The 17091-nt window shown below is 39.8% G+C and overlaps 1 protein-coding gene across 2 annotated transcripts in view; it reads left to right on the forward strand.

The window, feature by feature from the left end:
- The first annotated feature begins 1797 nt into the window (after positions 1-1797).
- ERMP1 (endoplasmic reticulum metallopeptidase 1) overlaps positions 1798-17091 on the forward strand; it is a 46918-nt gene continuing 31624 nt past the window's right edge. For both annotated transcript variants that reach the window (XR_002126478.1, XM_019664747.1), the window contains exons 1-4: positions 1798-2187; positions 3539-3840; positions 8159-8286; positions 8913-9018. Coding sequence is in view for 1 of the 2 variants with exons in the window: in XM_019664747.1 (XP_019520292.1) it covers positions 1847-2187; positions 3539-3840; positions 8159-8286; positions 8913-9018 (877 nt within the window). In the remaining variant the exon portion in view is untranslated. The remainder of the gene's footprint in view (positions 2188-3538; positions 3841-8158; positions 8287-8912; positions 9019-17091) is intronic.

Here is a 17091-nt window from a genome sequence, read left to right on the forward strand (position 1 = left end):
TATTGTCAGAAATGCTTAACTTACATTATTCACTCAGAAAAAGAGCGCTCACATGATTTAACTAGTAAAACAGCTCCTAGGTGTACCTTATCCTAGGTTTCCTGACATGCACGCAGTCCAGCAAGTGACAGCATAAAATAGGGAAGGCTCAAAAGACCATGAGACATTTGTGCCCTTGGTCTAGGAACCAGAGACCCCCACATCTTGTGATGCTGCAGTGGACAGAGTGATTTCTGAGGTGTAATCTTCCCAAGATGGTGGAAGCACTAGAGTTTTGGGGAAGAGAATAACAAGACAGTTGGTTCTTATTAAAGACAATCTATATTCATTTTCTCGTTCAATAAATGTGGGGTAGGCACAGTGCTAAGCACTGGGGACACAGTGATGAATAAATAAGTCATTGTCTTTGGGGGGTAGGCACAGTGCTAAGCACTGGGGACATAGTGATGAATAAATAAGTCATTGTCTTTGGTGTCATGGACCTTACAGACTAAAAAGGATCTTATTGAGCTAAACTTATGCTGATGCCATAAAATTATGTTTTTGTTTATTCACTCAGTCAACAAATATTTATACTACATGCCATGCTTTGTGTTAAGAGGAGGGAATAAAATGGTGAGCAAAACAAGCCATGATTCCTGCCTTCATGGAGTTTAATGAGGAAGGCATTAAATAATTACATACATACATGGTGCTATGAGATCCTACAAAAAGGGAAACTGGCTTCATTAGATTAGGAGATTTTTGCTTAAGGACGTACCACTTGAACTAACATTTGAAGGTTAAACAGGAGTTAACTAGGCAATGAGGGAAGGGAAGAACATTGCAGGCAACTCAAGCCGCGTGTGAGAAGATCCTATTGGAGAAGGAAAGATCGTGAGCAGGAAGGACTTTGGAAGGGGCCAGCTGAAGAGCTGCGAATAAGGAGCATCCCGGTGTCTGATGGATCTGAGCGGTAGGCTGGCGCAGAATGGTAGGGAAGTGTACCTTCTCTGTTGGTCTGTAGGCTAATGGTCATGGCACTGTAGCAAGTCCATGCTGGAGACACACAGCTTTGAAACAGGGAAGCTCATTGCATCCTCAGGCAGGAAGACTAGATTAAAGCTTTTCAGAGTGCCATATTCAGTAGTGGACCAGAATGCTGTTTTGGTAGCCCATCGATTTAGATTTAAGCACTTCAGCTGTTACCTGTAAGCTCCTCAGCTTATTAAGTGGGAATAAAAATATTTCCCTTTCAGGGGTCTCATGAGAATCAAATGAGACAATGTATTAAAGCACTTAGCACAGTATTTGGCCCATGGCAGGCATTCAATAAATAGTAGCTATGACTTTTCTTTATCTGTTAAATGGAGAGAATGATAGTATTGTTACGAAGATCTGTGATTAGATTACGTATGTGGAGGCATGAGGCTGGGCCTCCTTGGCGCAGTACTGTTTCTCATTTTAAGAGTAAGGAGCCTACAATTTCCACAGCCTGTTGTAATGCTCCTTACAAAATCGGGCCGTTCCTTTCTTCATCTGCCTGGTGCATCATGTGCATTGTTTTAAAAGCGATCTCTCACTTTTCTTAGGTTTCTAGGTTTATGGATCTCTTTCCACTTTGAAAGCTGTGTCCCTGCAGAAGAAGGCACACCCATCATGGCCAGCCTGGGCTGACCCTGCCGCCGTGCCCAGCGGTGATCGGCCCGAGGAGGCTGGGTCTGTGCTCGGAGGGACGGGCCAATCAGAAGAAGTTTGGCCCTCTGCAGTTTCCGTCCTCTCACTAGGAGGCGCTGCGGCGGCCGCGGCTGCTTCAGGGGCTGTCTCCGGCTGTGGCGGCTTGGCTGGCAGCTTAAGGCTCGTGGCCATGGAATGGGGTTTGGAGTCGGCGGCCGTGAGGCGGCACCGTGTTGGAGCGGAGCGCCGGGATGGCCGTGGGGCCACCTCACTATGGGAGAGAGAGGCCCCGGCGGCGCAGGAGCCCTTGGTGGACGCGTGCAGCGGCGGCGCGAGGACGCGGAAGCGCAGCGCGGCGGGTAGTGGCGGCGCGAGTCGGGCTGCGGGGACGGGACTGTCCGAGGCGCGCGCTGCGCTGGGGCTGGCGCTCTACCTGCTAGTGCTGCGGACGCTCGTGCAGCTTTCGCTGCAGCAGCTCGTGCTGCGTGGAGCCGCTGGGCACCACGGGGAGTTTGACGCTCGCCAAGCGAGGTACTGGCTGCTTCCTCTCGGCCCGCGCATCCCTGTGGGTCACCTGCCAGAGCCGGGGCATTGCACCTGTGTGCACCCGCCCCTGCGAGACCGCTCAGGCTCGCTGGTTCCGCTCCACGTGGAGTGGGGTGGCCGCGTCTCTCTTCTGGAGGTCCAATTTACAGGACGCGGGGCTCGAATGGCCCCCTTAGTTAGGCTGGTGGTGCAGATGAGGGTGGCCAGGGGGATTGTTTCTGGTTTTCCACCCCTTTCTGCCCTACCTGCACATGATTTGGTTGTTAAGTACTCTCTCATCTTCGGGATCAACTTCCACTTTTTACTAGACCTTCTGCTTTCCAAGTGAAATGAAGGAGAGTGAAATTTGTGTACCTAGCCAGTTTCATAAAACGGTTCCTGGGGGAGATGGGGGAAGGGGATAATGAAGTGGTCTAACTTTTTGAGGTCAGGTCAAACCTGAAAGTTATGGAAGCTCAACCTGGAAGACCACACTTCAAAATTTTACAATTGCAGAAGTTTTCAGATTCCTGGAGCATGCCCTTGGGCCCATGGCGTGTAAGGTTTAACTTTTCTTTTTTTAATTAAACAAAAAACACTATTAAGTGTGCTAAGAAAGGTGATTAAATCAAAGGTATTGTAACCCAAGTGTGTCAGAGTTCATATAATCATAAGCTAACAGAGTTTTCAACAGCCTCTGTGTTTTAAAACCTTTTTCTTTTGACTACAAAGTGCTGGGAGCTTATTTTATTAAGGAGTTTCTGGAACACACCTCCCCCACTCCCTTTTTTCCCCACTTGGAATGCAGTGAAAAGACAAAAAAAATTTTTGTTTGTTTTAGGGGTAGAGTTGCTTTTGGCCTGAATTGAAGTTATTAGGCCTTGTGTGCACACTAGGAGGGCTGAGTCCATTCTTCACAATCACAAGGGTTTTTTTTGTTTGTTTATTTAACCTCTTGCCTTAATTGTCTTTGCTCATTGGTTTCAGTAACCCAGAATCTGTAACCCTCCAGAGTGTGGCACAATGAAGTTGGATTCTGTCTTGCCTCGTCTTTAGTAGTTTGAATAGAATCCCTAATCTTTGCGTTGATTTCGTATGAGGATTGGGAGAATTTAGGAGTGGGGTGGGTAGAGAAAACTGAAGGGATGAATGCATGGGAGATGAAATGATGGAATTTTACAAGTGATTTTTTTCCCCCACAGGGTACCTGAAATAATAAAAGGCAGCCTTTTTATGTGAAAAGTCAAAGAACTTGTTTTTGGGGGGGGCAAAGGGAAGTTTACAGGAAAAGTTCTGAGCTAAGTGTTAGTCTTAAGCCTCGCACACCCTGTCACCATATTCTTTTGGTCGTTTCCAGGGATTATTTGGAACACATAACATCTGTTGGTCCCAGGACTACAGGAAGTCCAGAAAATGAAATTCTGACAGTGCATTACCTTTTGGAACAGATTAAATTGATTGAAGTTCAAAGCAACAGCCTTCACAAGATTACAGTAGACGTACAACGGCCTACAGGTTCCTTTAGCATCGACTTCTTAGGAGGTTTCACAAGTTACTATGACAATATCACCAACGTTGTGGTAAAGCTGGAACCCAGAGATGGAGCCCAGCATGCTGTCCTGGCTAACTGTCATTTTGACTCAGTGGCAAACTCACCAGGTATGTACCTGTTTTTTAGTCATTTTGAAGTTGTTACATCCCAGGAAGCTTATCAACGCCAAGCTGCTTGGGCAAATGTGGGACACCATTTTCTTGGCCAATCCTCATTTGTGATAGGCTGGATAATGAGAAGATTATTATTTAGTTTAGAATCTAACCCCTTGCTATTCACTCAAGTGCTTTATTTATTTATTTTGTAAACATTAGTGTCAGCAGCCCAGTGTCAGGACATGGAACGTTGTTGCTGGTAGACTGAAGCAGCTTTATCAGTGTTACCAGTATGCAGCCCTGAGTTCTGGAGTTAGGTTCTGCCACTTGAAGTGTTTACTCAGCTAGGTGTTGTACTGGGCTTTGGGGATACGGGATAAAGGAACAGTCCTTGCCTTCACAGGACACAGGGTTTGGAGGACCTCTCTCCTAGCAGTTTTGGTTGACCAGTAAAGGGAGAATTTTGGCCCACTGAGGGATGCCATACTGTTGCAGTACCTCATTAATCCATAAATCTTCCTCTGGAAATACTTTGTCAAAATATAATAGAATACTTGATGATTAGGACAGTGCTTGACACAAATATTTTGAATGAATGAGAATCCTTTAAACTGAACTTCCATTTAAAAAAAATAAGATTCATCAGAAAAACGCTTTCAGTAATTAAAGAAATTGTGAATAGGGAAGAATAGAAAGTAGCAGCATTTTACGATGGAATCATAGCATTTCAGAGGTAGACAAGACCTGCGATGGTGTCTGGTTCAACCCTCCTCGTTTCACACAGGAATAAGCTTAGCTGATCACCACTGAGCAGAGACAGAGATGGGACCGGAGGCTGTGTTTCCTGGCCAGTCAGTTCTTCCAGCTATATTTGAAAGGAATGAGAGTTAGTACTCCCTTTGGCAAACTACTTAACCTCTTCTTTCCTCAGTTTCTCATCTGTAAAATGGAGATAATAATAGTACTTTACTATTTGCATTGCTTGGAGGATTAAATACAAGTAAGACACTAGGAAAGTGCCTGGCATAAAAAATGCTTTTTGTTGTTTTTGGTTTGTTTTTTTTTGCTATTCATTGTTATTTAGTGTTAATATTTCTGAATTGCTTGAACTTATAGCAGTCACAAAATATAAAATAAAATTTGCTTGATAAAATGATTCATCTTAAGATATCTTTAAATCAGAAAGCTTGCCAAGTGCATTTAGAATGTAGCATGCTTTTTAAAAAAATCAGTATACACATATTTCCAAGAAGATTATATGGCAAATATAACTAGATTTGGGAAAAAAAAAAAAAGAACGTTTCAACGAAACAGTGGATTGAGCACATGGAGTGCAGAATGACTTGGTGAAAAAGGTGAGTTATTGCTTGTCAATAGAGAGGTCAGCAGGACCAATGTGAATTGTTTAGGGTAGGAGAGATTCATATGCGTTTGTAGCATGAGAAGAAAATGAGATTGTTCCTCACTTCAATATTGGCACAATATCCCAGTGACATGCTATTAAATATTTTTTGAAAATGTTAAAAAAATCAGTATACGCTTTTTTTTTTTTTTAATAAAGTCAGAAATACCTTTGTGTATGCCAGGGAAATTGATGATCTGCAGAGTGCTGCAGAGTGATCTGCAGCCTTTATGCCTAAGTCAAAGCAGTAATAAAATAAGTGTCACCCTATGCCCGATGCTTAAATTCTAGGAAGGGACAAATTAATACCACGGTTATTTAAGAGCATTACATAACAAAGATGTGTATAAAAGTATCAGAAACGTAGTGCCAAATAGATATATATACATATATATGTATATACATACATATATATGTATATATATGGAATTCAGTAATGAAAGAATGGTATTTTTGTGGGTCATTGGAACTCAGTTTAAAATAAATTTTTCTAAGAATACCTATACCAACAGTCTCAAGGACATTTCTATCAATAATAAATTGTTAAAAATAGTTAAAAAACACAGTCATAAAATAGACTATCACCTGAATCCTTTCAGTGGATGAACTAATTGAAACATGAATATTTTTTTTAAGTTCTTAACAGCAATGTCTCTGGCCCTTAGGAACTGATACCAATTAGGGGTAATGTTACCCACAGAAAAGCCTTAACTATCTTCTTGGGTTTGCTGCATGGTTCCAGATTGTTGGTAGAAGAGACATTGAGTTATTTTAGGGGTGGCTTCAATTTCAGGGTTAATTCTAAATGGAAAGAGATGTTGGTTAACCACCCAGCCCTATAGATACTGTCCTCTAACTTTCCTTCACTTTCTTAAAGATATTTGACCCTCTCTAGTTCTGTTCTCAGACAACAGAACCATTAAAATAAAGGAAGATAAATGGACAGTTTAACTTTTTAATCTACCCTATAGAGTATGTCTCTTTCAATTTTCTTTTGAATAAAGAAAAATTTTTTATGGTTTACTTTTTTATTTTAAAGTAACCCATTGTCTCAAAGTTAAAAACCATTAATTTCATTTGGCTCTTGGATGGTGGCACTTTTTACTGACAGCTACATATACTTCTGGCTTGATAGTAATTAGATAGATAGCTATTACTTTGTTTCTCTTTGATTAAAATACAATCCAGTAATCACTGCCAACACAAGCAATAGGTAATAAGTAGTTTTTCTTGACTAGGAATGGAGTCTGGAATTAACAGTGCCAAAACAAGCATTTTAGCTAGCTGTAAAGCCTTAAGTTTTCAAAGAGAAGAAGGAAGAACTAACACTGAGTGCAGACCACGTTATCTTGTTATTCTCACAACACACCTGTGAGGCAGATATCATTAGCCTGCTCTCTGTACAAGGAAATTGTAGGGTAAATGACAGTTAGAATTTACTTCCAAGTCTTTCTTACTTGAAAGCTCGTGATAATAACCCTGGAGCACCCTACCTCCCAATGTATAAACCCAGAAATGCTATTTCCTGGGTTATTACTGTGTCTGTTTGCTTAGATTACTCTTTAAACTTTTTATTATGGAAAATTTCAAATATGTACAAAAACAGAATTGTTTAATGAACCTGAGTGTACCTGTTACCCAGCTTGGACATTCTGATCTTGTTTCTTTACCCGACCCTGCAACTCTTGATTATGTTGAGACAGATCTCAGCTGTATCAGTTCTGCTGTATTTCAGTCTATATCACTGAAAAATAAGAACTCTTTTGACATTTCATAACACCATGAATTATCTCACTTAAAAAATAATAATTCTGGGCCAGCCAAGTGGCTCAGTTGGTTAAGAGCGAGAGCTGAACAACATGGTTGCTGGTTCGATTCCCACATGGGCTAGTGAGCTGCGACTGAGCTTAGTTGCCGCTGAGCTGTCTACAGGTGGCAGGATGGCTCAGCTGGTGAGAGCACATGCTCCTAACAACAGGGTTGCAGGTTTAACTCCTGCATGGGATGGTGGGCTATGCCCACCCACAACTAAGATTGAACACGACACCTTAGCTGAGTGGCCGCAAGCTGCTAATGGGTAGCCGGATGGCAACTGGACTTGGAACTGAGCTAGTTGTGCCCTCCACAACTAAGATTGAAGGGCAACAACTTCGCTGTTCCCCTTCCCCAATTCCCCAAAAAAATCTTAAAAAAAAAATTCCTTACTATCATCAAATATCCAATCATTTCCGTTACCTCTTATAGTACTTTTAAAAAAATCAAGGCACTAAAGTCATCTTTATAATTACTTTTAATTAACATATAAAGTTTCTGAATCAAGAAGTTAAGTGATTTGATGAGATCTGCTTTATCAGTGTTGTACAAGGAAAACACTTAGGTTATTAGTGTTTTAAACTCCTTTCTTGGATTAAGGTTCCTCAGAGAATGCTGCACCATCTATACTAATCCCTTTAAATGTGGAGTGATCTGCAGTTTTTATGATTTTGGCAGGAAAACAAGCAGGAAAGGAGTGGGTGGCAGGGGGAGATGATTCAGGAAGCTGTGAACACCAGAAGTGAGAATATTACAGAGGATGTGGAATAAGGATAATGAAGGTAACAAATTGCTTTGGGTTGATGAGAATACCAGTTTTCAGTATTAATTTAGGTCCCATCGGGTTGATGATTCAACAAATACTAATTGAGGGACTACTGTTGGCTAAACATGGTTCTAGACATTGTAAGTCCACAAGCAAAGAGCCCTGCCCTCATGGAGTTTACTGCTGGTGGGTGTACTTCTCACTTAATGGTGACAGGCAGAATTATGCTTCTTGTCTTGCAACTCCGTGATGCTTCTTCCTTGAGGAGAAAACCTCATTCCTAGACCTAATGGTTCACACTGTAAAGGTTTTAAAAACCTTAGAAGCAAATCTGTTTTTCTGATTCGAAGGTGCCAGTGATGATGCAGTTAGCTGTTCGGTGATGCTGGAAGTCCTTCGCGTCTTGTCAGCATCTTCAGAAGCCTTACATCATGCTGTCATATTTCTCTTCAATGGTGCTGAGGAAAATGTCTTGCAGGTGCGATTGTATTGTTTTAAATAACTAGGCTTGAATAATAACAATAGTAGCTAACACTTATGCATTTTGATTATTAATTTGAGGAGTATCATAAAATCGTATGCAAAGAAATATTGTACTGGGCAGTACTTTAAAAATCCTATAGCCACTTGTGTACACACATGCAACATTTGAAAACTCAGAACAGATCATCTTGTCAGTATTTGATTCATAAAAGGGCTCTGTGATGGCATAATTATTCACCTCAGGTTTTCTTTGACACTGGATTTTCAGAGATGTTTTGAGGCAGGCACACAACACGAATACCCAACCATGCGGATTGTGCCTTCTACTTGTCGCCCTTTTTTTGTGCAGCCTCACACTTACCAAGGATGTTGTGTGGCATCTCTGATGGAAATCAGGCTGCCTTCTGGGATGGTGACTTTCCACTCAGCAAACTGCACACAGCAATTATGCTCAGAGAGAGAAACAGATAGAGGTCTTTAAATACTGCCTTTGAAAAAAATAATAATTTTCCTATTCTTTCTCTTATAAGCATAGACGTTCTGTCTTTAAAATAAGCGAAATGGAGACTTCGATAACTTCAGATTGCTTGACCTATATTTGTTTATTTCCTTCTCATTCAGGCCAGTCATGGTTTCATTACTCAGCACCCCTGGGCCAGCTTGATTCGGGCATTTATTAACCTGGAGGCAGCAGGTGTAGGAGGGAAAGAACTTGTATTCCAGACAGGTATGTGAGGCTATATTGTATATTTTAATTTCGTTGCATTGTGTACGTAACATAACTCTTGTTTTTATAAAAGTGGAAAAATTTTGAGCACAAGTAATCTCTCTAATGAAATGAACATTCTTTTAATAGCATCTAATACTTGTATAGTGCTTATTACATAACAAATGTTGTTTAAAGCATTATCTACACGTCTATGTCACTAATCCTCAGAACAGCATGAGGGATAAGTACTGTCATTACCCTCATTTTACAGATGAAGAAACTCAGTCAAGAGAGACTGTAAGTTTCCTCAAGTTTCACTGTTTGTAAATAGCACAGTGGGATTTGAACCTAGGAACCCAGGTTCAGAGCCCTTGTTCTTAGCTACTAACCACATTGTCATATAGGTGGTGAACTTTCTTTTATCCATTATGGGTGATTATGATATAAATAATATTAAATGACAGCCATTTCATGAATTAAAATGAGAAAATTTACCTGTAGTTAAAGAATTTTGTTATTGAATTAATTTGAATGTCATAAAAACCCAGTACTATGTAATCAGCCAGAGAAATATTTTTAGTTTTATGATTAAACTTTTCTATGGATAACAAGATTATAAGTTATAAAGATAACTTGTCAATTAAGTTGTTAGGTATTAATTGTCATCTTTCATAACAGAATTCCAAGCTCTGATTTGTGCAATCAGGGCGTAAATCTGACGTTGGAAGTTCCATGACATTTCCCACTCTGTTAGTAATTTGGATAATGTATTGTATAGTAGCCAGAGATGTAGCATTTGCCAGAAGTTTTATAATGAGGAGTGTTTGGGGGCATGAGATGGGCTAGGAGAAGTGAGGAAGGTGATACAGGAACTTGTTTTTTAGCACCCTTTACAGGCATGGTATTAAGTTATGAAGATCTGCTAAGTGCTAATTATGTCTTTATAACCTAAACAATACCATATTTTAATATTCTCCATCCAACTTACTTTAAACTTTTACCCTTCAAAATGGATGTATATTTTACTTCAGCTAAACCTTTGAGAATCTCAAGGTCATGAGGGAAGGAAGAAGCAAGGTTCTGCTTTCTTTTCAACTCTCAGAGCTTTCTGCTTATGCTTACTCTTCATCTGACTAATGAGGAGAAGCTGGTGTCTGATGTCCATAGGCGTAAGCAGCTGCTGCACTGTTATCCATTCCCTCTAATTCTTGGATTCAGTCAGGACAGGAGGAACATTCGATCAAAAAGCAGCAAGAGAAAATTCCGTAAGAAAAGACAACACGGCGTCTGTCTTTCCTATGGTGAGAATGTCAGGGCTCCACATGGGCAGGAGTGTGTCTTTGTGTTTTTTCCCTCCTGGAAGCGTACTGAATGTTATGCTTTTAACATGTCATCGCAGCGCCCCCGCCCTTTGTACTCTGTGACCCAAAGGAAAACCAGTCCTAAGGTGTAGTCTGTACCTTTCCTGATTTTTTTCTGTGCATATGTATTCTATGCATATAAATATATTTTACATATATGTAGTCCAGAGAGGTTAAAACACATTTACCTTGGGTTAGGGAAGTCTACACCCAAGTCAGTTCCTTTATTTACATTTATTAAGTACTCACTTTTGCTAGGCCTGACTATCTTGTAGTCTGCACTCTTTTTTACTAAATGTAGATGGTTTTACATAAAAAGCCTATAATTGTATACATTTTAAATATAATTGCATTATCTGGAAGGATATAAAGGAACTGTCTTAACAGTCACTGCTGGGTGGTGAGTGTTGGCTGGTGGAGATTTGGAGTGTGACTGCAGTGGGGGATGGGGCAAAATGTAAATAAACAGTTTTGAACTCTCCATTGCTTCATGAATTTATACCAGAACTGTCATAACTGCTTTACTTAGACACTTTATAGTTTTATGTAGTCTTTAAATTTTTGCATTGTATATGATTAATAAGGCAACAGATTTGTTACTAGTTAGCAATATATATACAATTTCAATGTTTTACTCATTGTAAAATAAAATCCTCCCATTTCAAAATTAATATTTTTCTGGAGGGGCATTCTTACAGAAGATTTGGAGAGAACGTTTCCCCCTTTCTCAGTGTTTTCCCTCTGGGTTTTGGTAGCTTATTCTTGTGGCTAAACTGCCTGCCCAGATGATTTCTGGGTGCTTTCTGACATTCCAGTATCTCTCCCTGTATTTCTCTCACTTCCAGTTGCCACTGCCTCCAAAAGATGAGCTTTCCTGTGAGATTGGCTTTCAGAGAGCTAGTTATTGTTGCTTCCACGTTTGACTAAAAGAGGAGAAAGGCCTCCTGGATTTGGAGTTGTGCTTGGGAGTGTATGCAAGATCGCCCTGTCCTCAGACTCTTGAGCAGCCCCTTTTCTTCCCTGTGCAGTAGCACTTGTCCTGTCCTGGAAACTTTTCAGTTAAAGCAGTTTGTACCGTCTAGTGCTCCATTGTCACTTCAGAGAGAGAGACATTCACTTGGGGAGATTTTAGTGACTAGAATAATCATTACTACCTAATTTTTAAAAAGGGATAGAATGCATTAAAAAATGACCTGAATTATCAGGCTAGTGATTTATAGCATGAGTCAAAAAGGTTTGATTTAATAATTTTGAAGGTATTATAAAATCTATTATCTTAAAATTGAAACAGATTAAATCTGTAATATATGTTCCTTATAAAAAATTCAAATATTACCAATCTTGAGTAGAAGAAAACCCATAGGCAAAGGAGTCATGGATTCCTTTTTTTCTCCTGTGAAGAAATACCCATGCCTCTGTAATCCCACCACCCAGAGCAAACCGATGTTATAGTTTAGTTTCTACCCTTCTGGAATTTCTTCTATACATACACATTAGTATATTTTATATATTACATACTTCGTATATATATCTATCTCAACAAACAGATTATACTATTTTATAGCCTGCTTGAGATTGTATTCTTTTAAGAAAAATTACAACCTTTTTTTTTTTTAGATTTTTTTATTGGGGAATTGGGGGGATGGGAACAGTGCTGGGGAATTGGGGGGAGGGGAACAGGCAAGTTGCTGTCATTTTGTTCTTCAGTCTAGTTGTGGAGGACGTTGCTTCACTGGCCCAAGTTGGCACCATCATTGCGCTCTTCCTAGGCGAGGCCGATCAGTCGCTGGCTTCTGGATGGCTGCTCACTGCGGCTGCTGGCCGCTCACGCTGGCTGCTGGCTACACACGGTAGCCCATGGCAACCCACTGCCACAGGGGCTGCAGCCTACGCCGTCGCCGGCGACTCATGCAGCCCAGCTCCAGGTTGAGCTGTTGTTCAGCATCTTATCTGTGGAGGGCAGTGTCACTGGCCCTCATATGTGGGATCCGAACCGGGGCCCTCTGGCGTCCCAAGCCAGTTCTTAACCATCGCGCCACTCGGCCGGCCCAAATTACAACCTTTTAAGAAAGGTTTATTGAGATATAATCCACATACTATACAATTCATCCATTTAAAGTAAAAAATTCGGTGGTTTTTAGATATTCACAAAGTTGTGCAGTCATCACCGCAGTAAATTGTAGAATCTTTTTATCACCCCAAAGAGAAACCCCATACTCATTAGCAGCCTGGCTTCTTTCACTTTGTACAATATTTTTTGAGGTTCATCCATGTAGCATGTATCACGATTTTATTGTTTTTTATGGCTGAATTATAGATTCCATAGAATGGATGTACCTCATTTTATTGATCGTCAGTTGATTGGCATTTGGGTTGTTTTCTACTTTTAGGCTATTTTGAATGATGGTGCTGTGAACATTAGTGTGTCTTTGTGTGGCAATATATTTTAATTTCCTTTGGGTGGATACCTATGAATGAAATTCATAGAGTCACATGGTAAGTTTATGTTTAACTTTTTAAGAAGCTGCCAAACTAAACAATTGAGTTTTATTTTAGAAGAAATGTAGATTCAAACAACAGTAAGAATTTTTTATATTAGATTTACAAAAAGTAATGGAATGATAATACCCAGTGCTGCTGAATATGCGTATAGAGGGACAGGCATTTTCATACACTGTTGGTGGGAGTGTAGACTGAGGCAGTTTGGGGACAGTTTGGCACTAGGTGCCACTTTATAAAATGTGCACACCTTCTGTCCAGTAGGCCCATTTATAGGAATTTATCCTGTGGAAATAGTTGCACATAGACACATAAATCTAAGTGCTACGCAGTCTTCTTGGCTTTTTCATGAGTAAAAAAATTGAAACTACCTTCCAGGTCCATGCATAGAGACTGGTTACATTAATGCTGACTTAAATGTTTTTTCCCCCTCTTCAGTCATTACTTTTTCTCTCCCTGTGAGATCATTTCCATCAGCACACAGACATGCCTTTTCTCTCTTCCTAAAGAAAGCCACTTTTGATCCCTCCCACTCCCTAGCTACTGCTGTTTCTCAATTCCCATATATTGCAAAATTCCTCAAGAGTGGAATTCCTTTGCAGCTGTTTTTCAACTAGTTGTAGTCAGCTTTAAATTTGCTATTGTAAAAGTCACACTGCTAAATTCAGTGGTCAGTTCTCAGGCCTCATCACGCTTGGCTTCTATAAGAACATCTGCTGCTCTCATCTCCTTTACTAAGTCCCCTTTTTTTCCCTTTGTTTCTTCTGGGTGTTGTTGCCACCAACTAAAGTTAGATAGAAGTAGAGCAGTGGGTATGATGCTGTTTCACTAAGTTGGGTCTGCTTTTACTGGACTTTCAGAGAACTTTGACTTTTCATTCTTGACACAAGGTATACCTCCTCTCAACAACCCACATGCCCATACCCTTTGTGTTAAGAAAGATGGGGCTCATTCTTTAAGCAGAAACCAATATACGAGAAACTGGACGCATCATAGGATTTAGACGATGGCAGGAGAAAGAATGTAAAGTGAAAATATTTCTGTATCTGCCCCCCCACCTTTCTTTAGGAGAAAATTAAGAGCTTTCTGGGGGCTTCAGGATAGGGTGATAAGAGCACAGGCTCTGAAGTCAGATGACCCAAGTTCAAATCTCAGCTGTAGCACACCCAAGGCGTGCAGCCTTGGACAAGTCACATAACTGCTCCATGCTTCAGTTCCTCATCTGGAACATTGGAATAGGATTAGTACCTACCTCTTAGAATTGAAGACCACTGAGTTAGATCCTCAAGTCTGTTATTTCTCATCTAAGGGCTCCCTTTGCCTTGTTTATATCATGGAGAGTATCTTACACAGGAGCTGGTCAGCCTTTCCCACTGCAGTCTCCCCAGCCTGCCTTTTTACACCAAAACTTAACTGTAGGCCTCAGTGGACAAGGGGATGAAAGGCCCGGTAGGGCTGGAGCACTAGCATGCAGCAGTGGGTCTGTACGGGCTGAAAGGCCAGGCAGCGGGTAATTAAAAACTGTAAATCCCTTTCCTGCTGATGAGTCTTATATTTTTCTCAAGTATTTTTTATAGTACAATGCATAAAACAAACTTAAACTTTTATCTTTAGGTGCCTTTATTTCACCTTTTATTGTAATGAAAGAAAAGTGCACAGCTCTGTATGTTCAGATTAATGAATATTTACAAACTGAATATAATCATGTGACTAGAACCCAGAACAAGATTGAGAGTTTCACTGGCACCCTAGAAGCCTCCTTTGTGTCCCCTCCTACTCACTGCTCCCCTAAAATGTTATCACATCTTGATAGGTTTAATTTTGTTTATATGTGAACTTTCTATAAATTGACTCATATGCTGTATTTTTTTGATAGCTTTTTTTAACACAATGTTATGTAAGATTCATCTGTGCTGTGTTTAGCAGTAGTTTATTCTTTTTCATTGATGAATAATAGCCCATTGGCAAGAATATCTATTCTACTGATGATGTTATATTGTTTCTAGGTTTTGGCTCTTATGAATGGTGCTGTTATGAACATTCTCGTGAATGTCTTTGGGTACATGTGTATGTGTGTGCAGGTTTCTGAGTGGAATTACTGAGTCATAAGGTGTGCATATTCATCTTTGGTAGATACTTTTGATAAGAGCCATACTTAGATGTAAAAATCCTAAATTAAATATTAGCAAACCAAATCCAGCAATGTATGTGTATATGTATATATACATGCAAAAAGGATAATGCTTGCTAACCAAGTTGAGCGTATTCCAGGAATGTAAGTTTTGTTTTGTTGTTTACGTTTCAAGTGTTATAACATAATGATTCAATATTTGTATTTGTATATATTGCAAAATGATCACCATAATAAGACTAGTTAACATTCCATCACCGCACATAGTTACAAATTTTTTTTTCTTGTAATGAGAACTTTCAAGATCTATTCTCTTAGCAACTTACAAATATACAATACAGTGCCTTTTGACCACCTTCACTCATTTCACCCACACCCTTCTCTGGCAGCTACCAAGCTGTTCTCTGAATCTATGAGTTTGGGCTTTTTTTTTTCCCCTAAAGATTTTATTGGGGTATTGGGGGAGGGGAACAGCGTTGGGGAATCGGGGAAGGGGAACAGACAAGTTGCTGTCCTTTTGTTCTTCAGTCTAGTTGTGGAGGATGTCACTTCACTGGCCCATGTTGGTATTATTATTGCGCTCTTCCCAGGTGAGGCAGTCGCTTGCCGGCCATTGGACTGCTGCTCACGGCGGCTCACAGCAGCTGCCAACCACTCACGGTAGCTCATGGCAGTCCACTGCAGCCCCACTGCAGCCTACGCTGTCGCCCCACTGCCCCCTATGCTGTTGCCGGCAACTCACGGCAGCCCAGCTCCAGGTCGAGCTGTTGTTCACCATCTTAGCTGTAGAGGGCGCAGGGTCACTGGCCCTCATGTGAGATCCGAACCGGGTCCCTGCTGCTCAGAGCTGGTGCCCCAAGCCAACTCTTAACCAACACACCACTTGGCCGGCAGAGATTGGGCTTTTTTAAGAAAAGATTTTATGTATAAGTGAGATCATACAGCATTTGTCTTTCTCTGTCTGACTTATTTCATTTAGCGTAATACCCTCAAGGTCCATCAATGTCATTGCAGATGACAAGATTCCTTCTGTTTTATGGCTGAATATATTCCATTGTATATGCATACCGTATTTTCTTTATTCATCTATCAATGGGCACTTAGGTTGTTTCCATATCTTGGCTATGGTAAATAATGTTGTAGTGAACATAGGGGTGCATGTATCGTTTCAAGTTAGTGTTTTTGTTTCCTTTGGATAAGTACCCAGAAGTGGAATTGCTGGGTCATATGGTAGCTCTGTTTTTAATTTTTTGAGCAACTTCCATATTGTTTTTTTTCTTTTTTTTTTTTTATTGAAAAGACAGCTAAGAGTGATTTTAATTGATAAAGTAGAAATCTAGGAGAAATATCATAAAGAACAAAGATGGACATTAAATATTGTAAAATAATCAATCATATATAAAAATATAATCATCCTAAAATAATATATGCCTCTAACAATGTAACCTCAAATATATAAACCAACAAATAACAGAAATGTAGGGAGAAATAACAATTGTACTTGAAGACTGTAAAACACTCTCAGAAACCAATAAATTAAACAGATTTTTAAAAATCATTGGATATATAAAAGATCTGAACAATAAAATTAGTAAGCTTGAGCAATTCTTTTTTAGCACACTGGGAGTATAAAAAAAATATACATCCCCCATGAGGGAAGCCTCAATAAACTTCAAGGGCTTAGTGTGCTAGAAAACATGTCCTTTAGCCAATAGGCAAGAAAATAAAAATTAAAAACAAAAAATAGCTTTTTAAATATGTTTTCAAACTAACATATTAGTGTAAAATCATGAGAGATTAAGAAATAGTAAGAATTGAGTGTTAAATTGTGGGACACAGCTAAAGCAATGCATAGAGGGAAATTATATCTTTAAATACACTTATCAAGAAACAAAAAAAGTTAAAAGCAAATGTGTATTAATCATGGTTCTCCAGAGAAACAGAATTAACAGGGTCTATATAATACACCGAGGGTGCCAAAAATATATATACACATGACTTGTATTCATCTTTTGTTATCAGTATATATTGAGTATTACAATTTTAATATAGTTCTTTCCTTTCTTAAAATGTATATACATTTTAAATGTATACACAAAA

Source organism: Hipposideros armiger, unplaced genomic scaffold, assembly GCF_001890085.2.
Source record: "Hipposideros armiger isolate ML-2016 unplaced genomic scaffold, ASM189008v1 scaffold_429, whole genome shotgun sequence".
In the NCBI taxonomy this organism is placed as follows: Eukaryota; Metazoa; Chordata; class Mammalia; order Chiroptera; family Hipposideridae; genus Hipposideros; species Hipposideros armiger.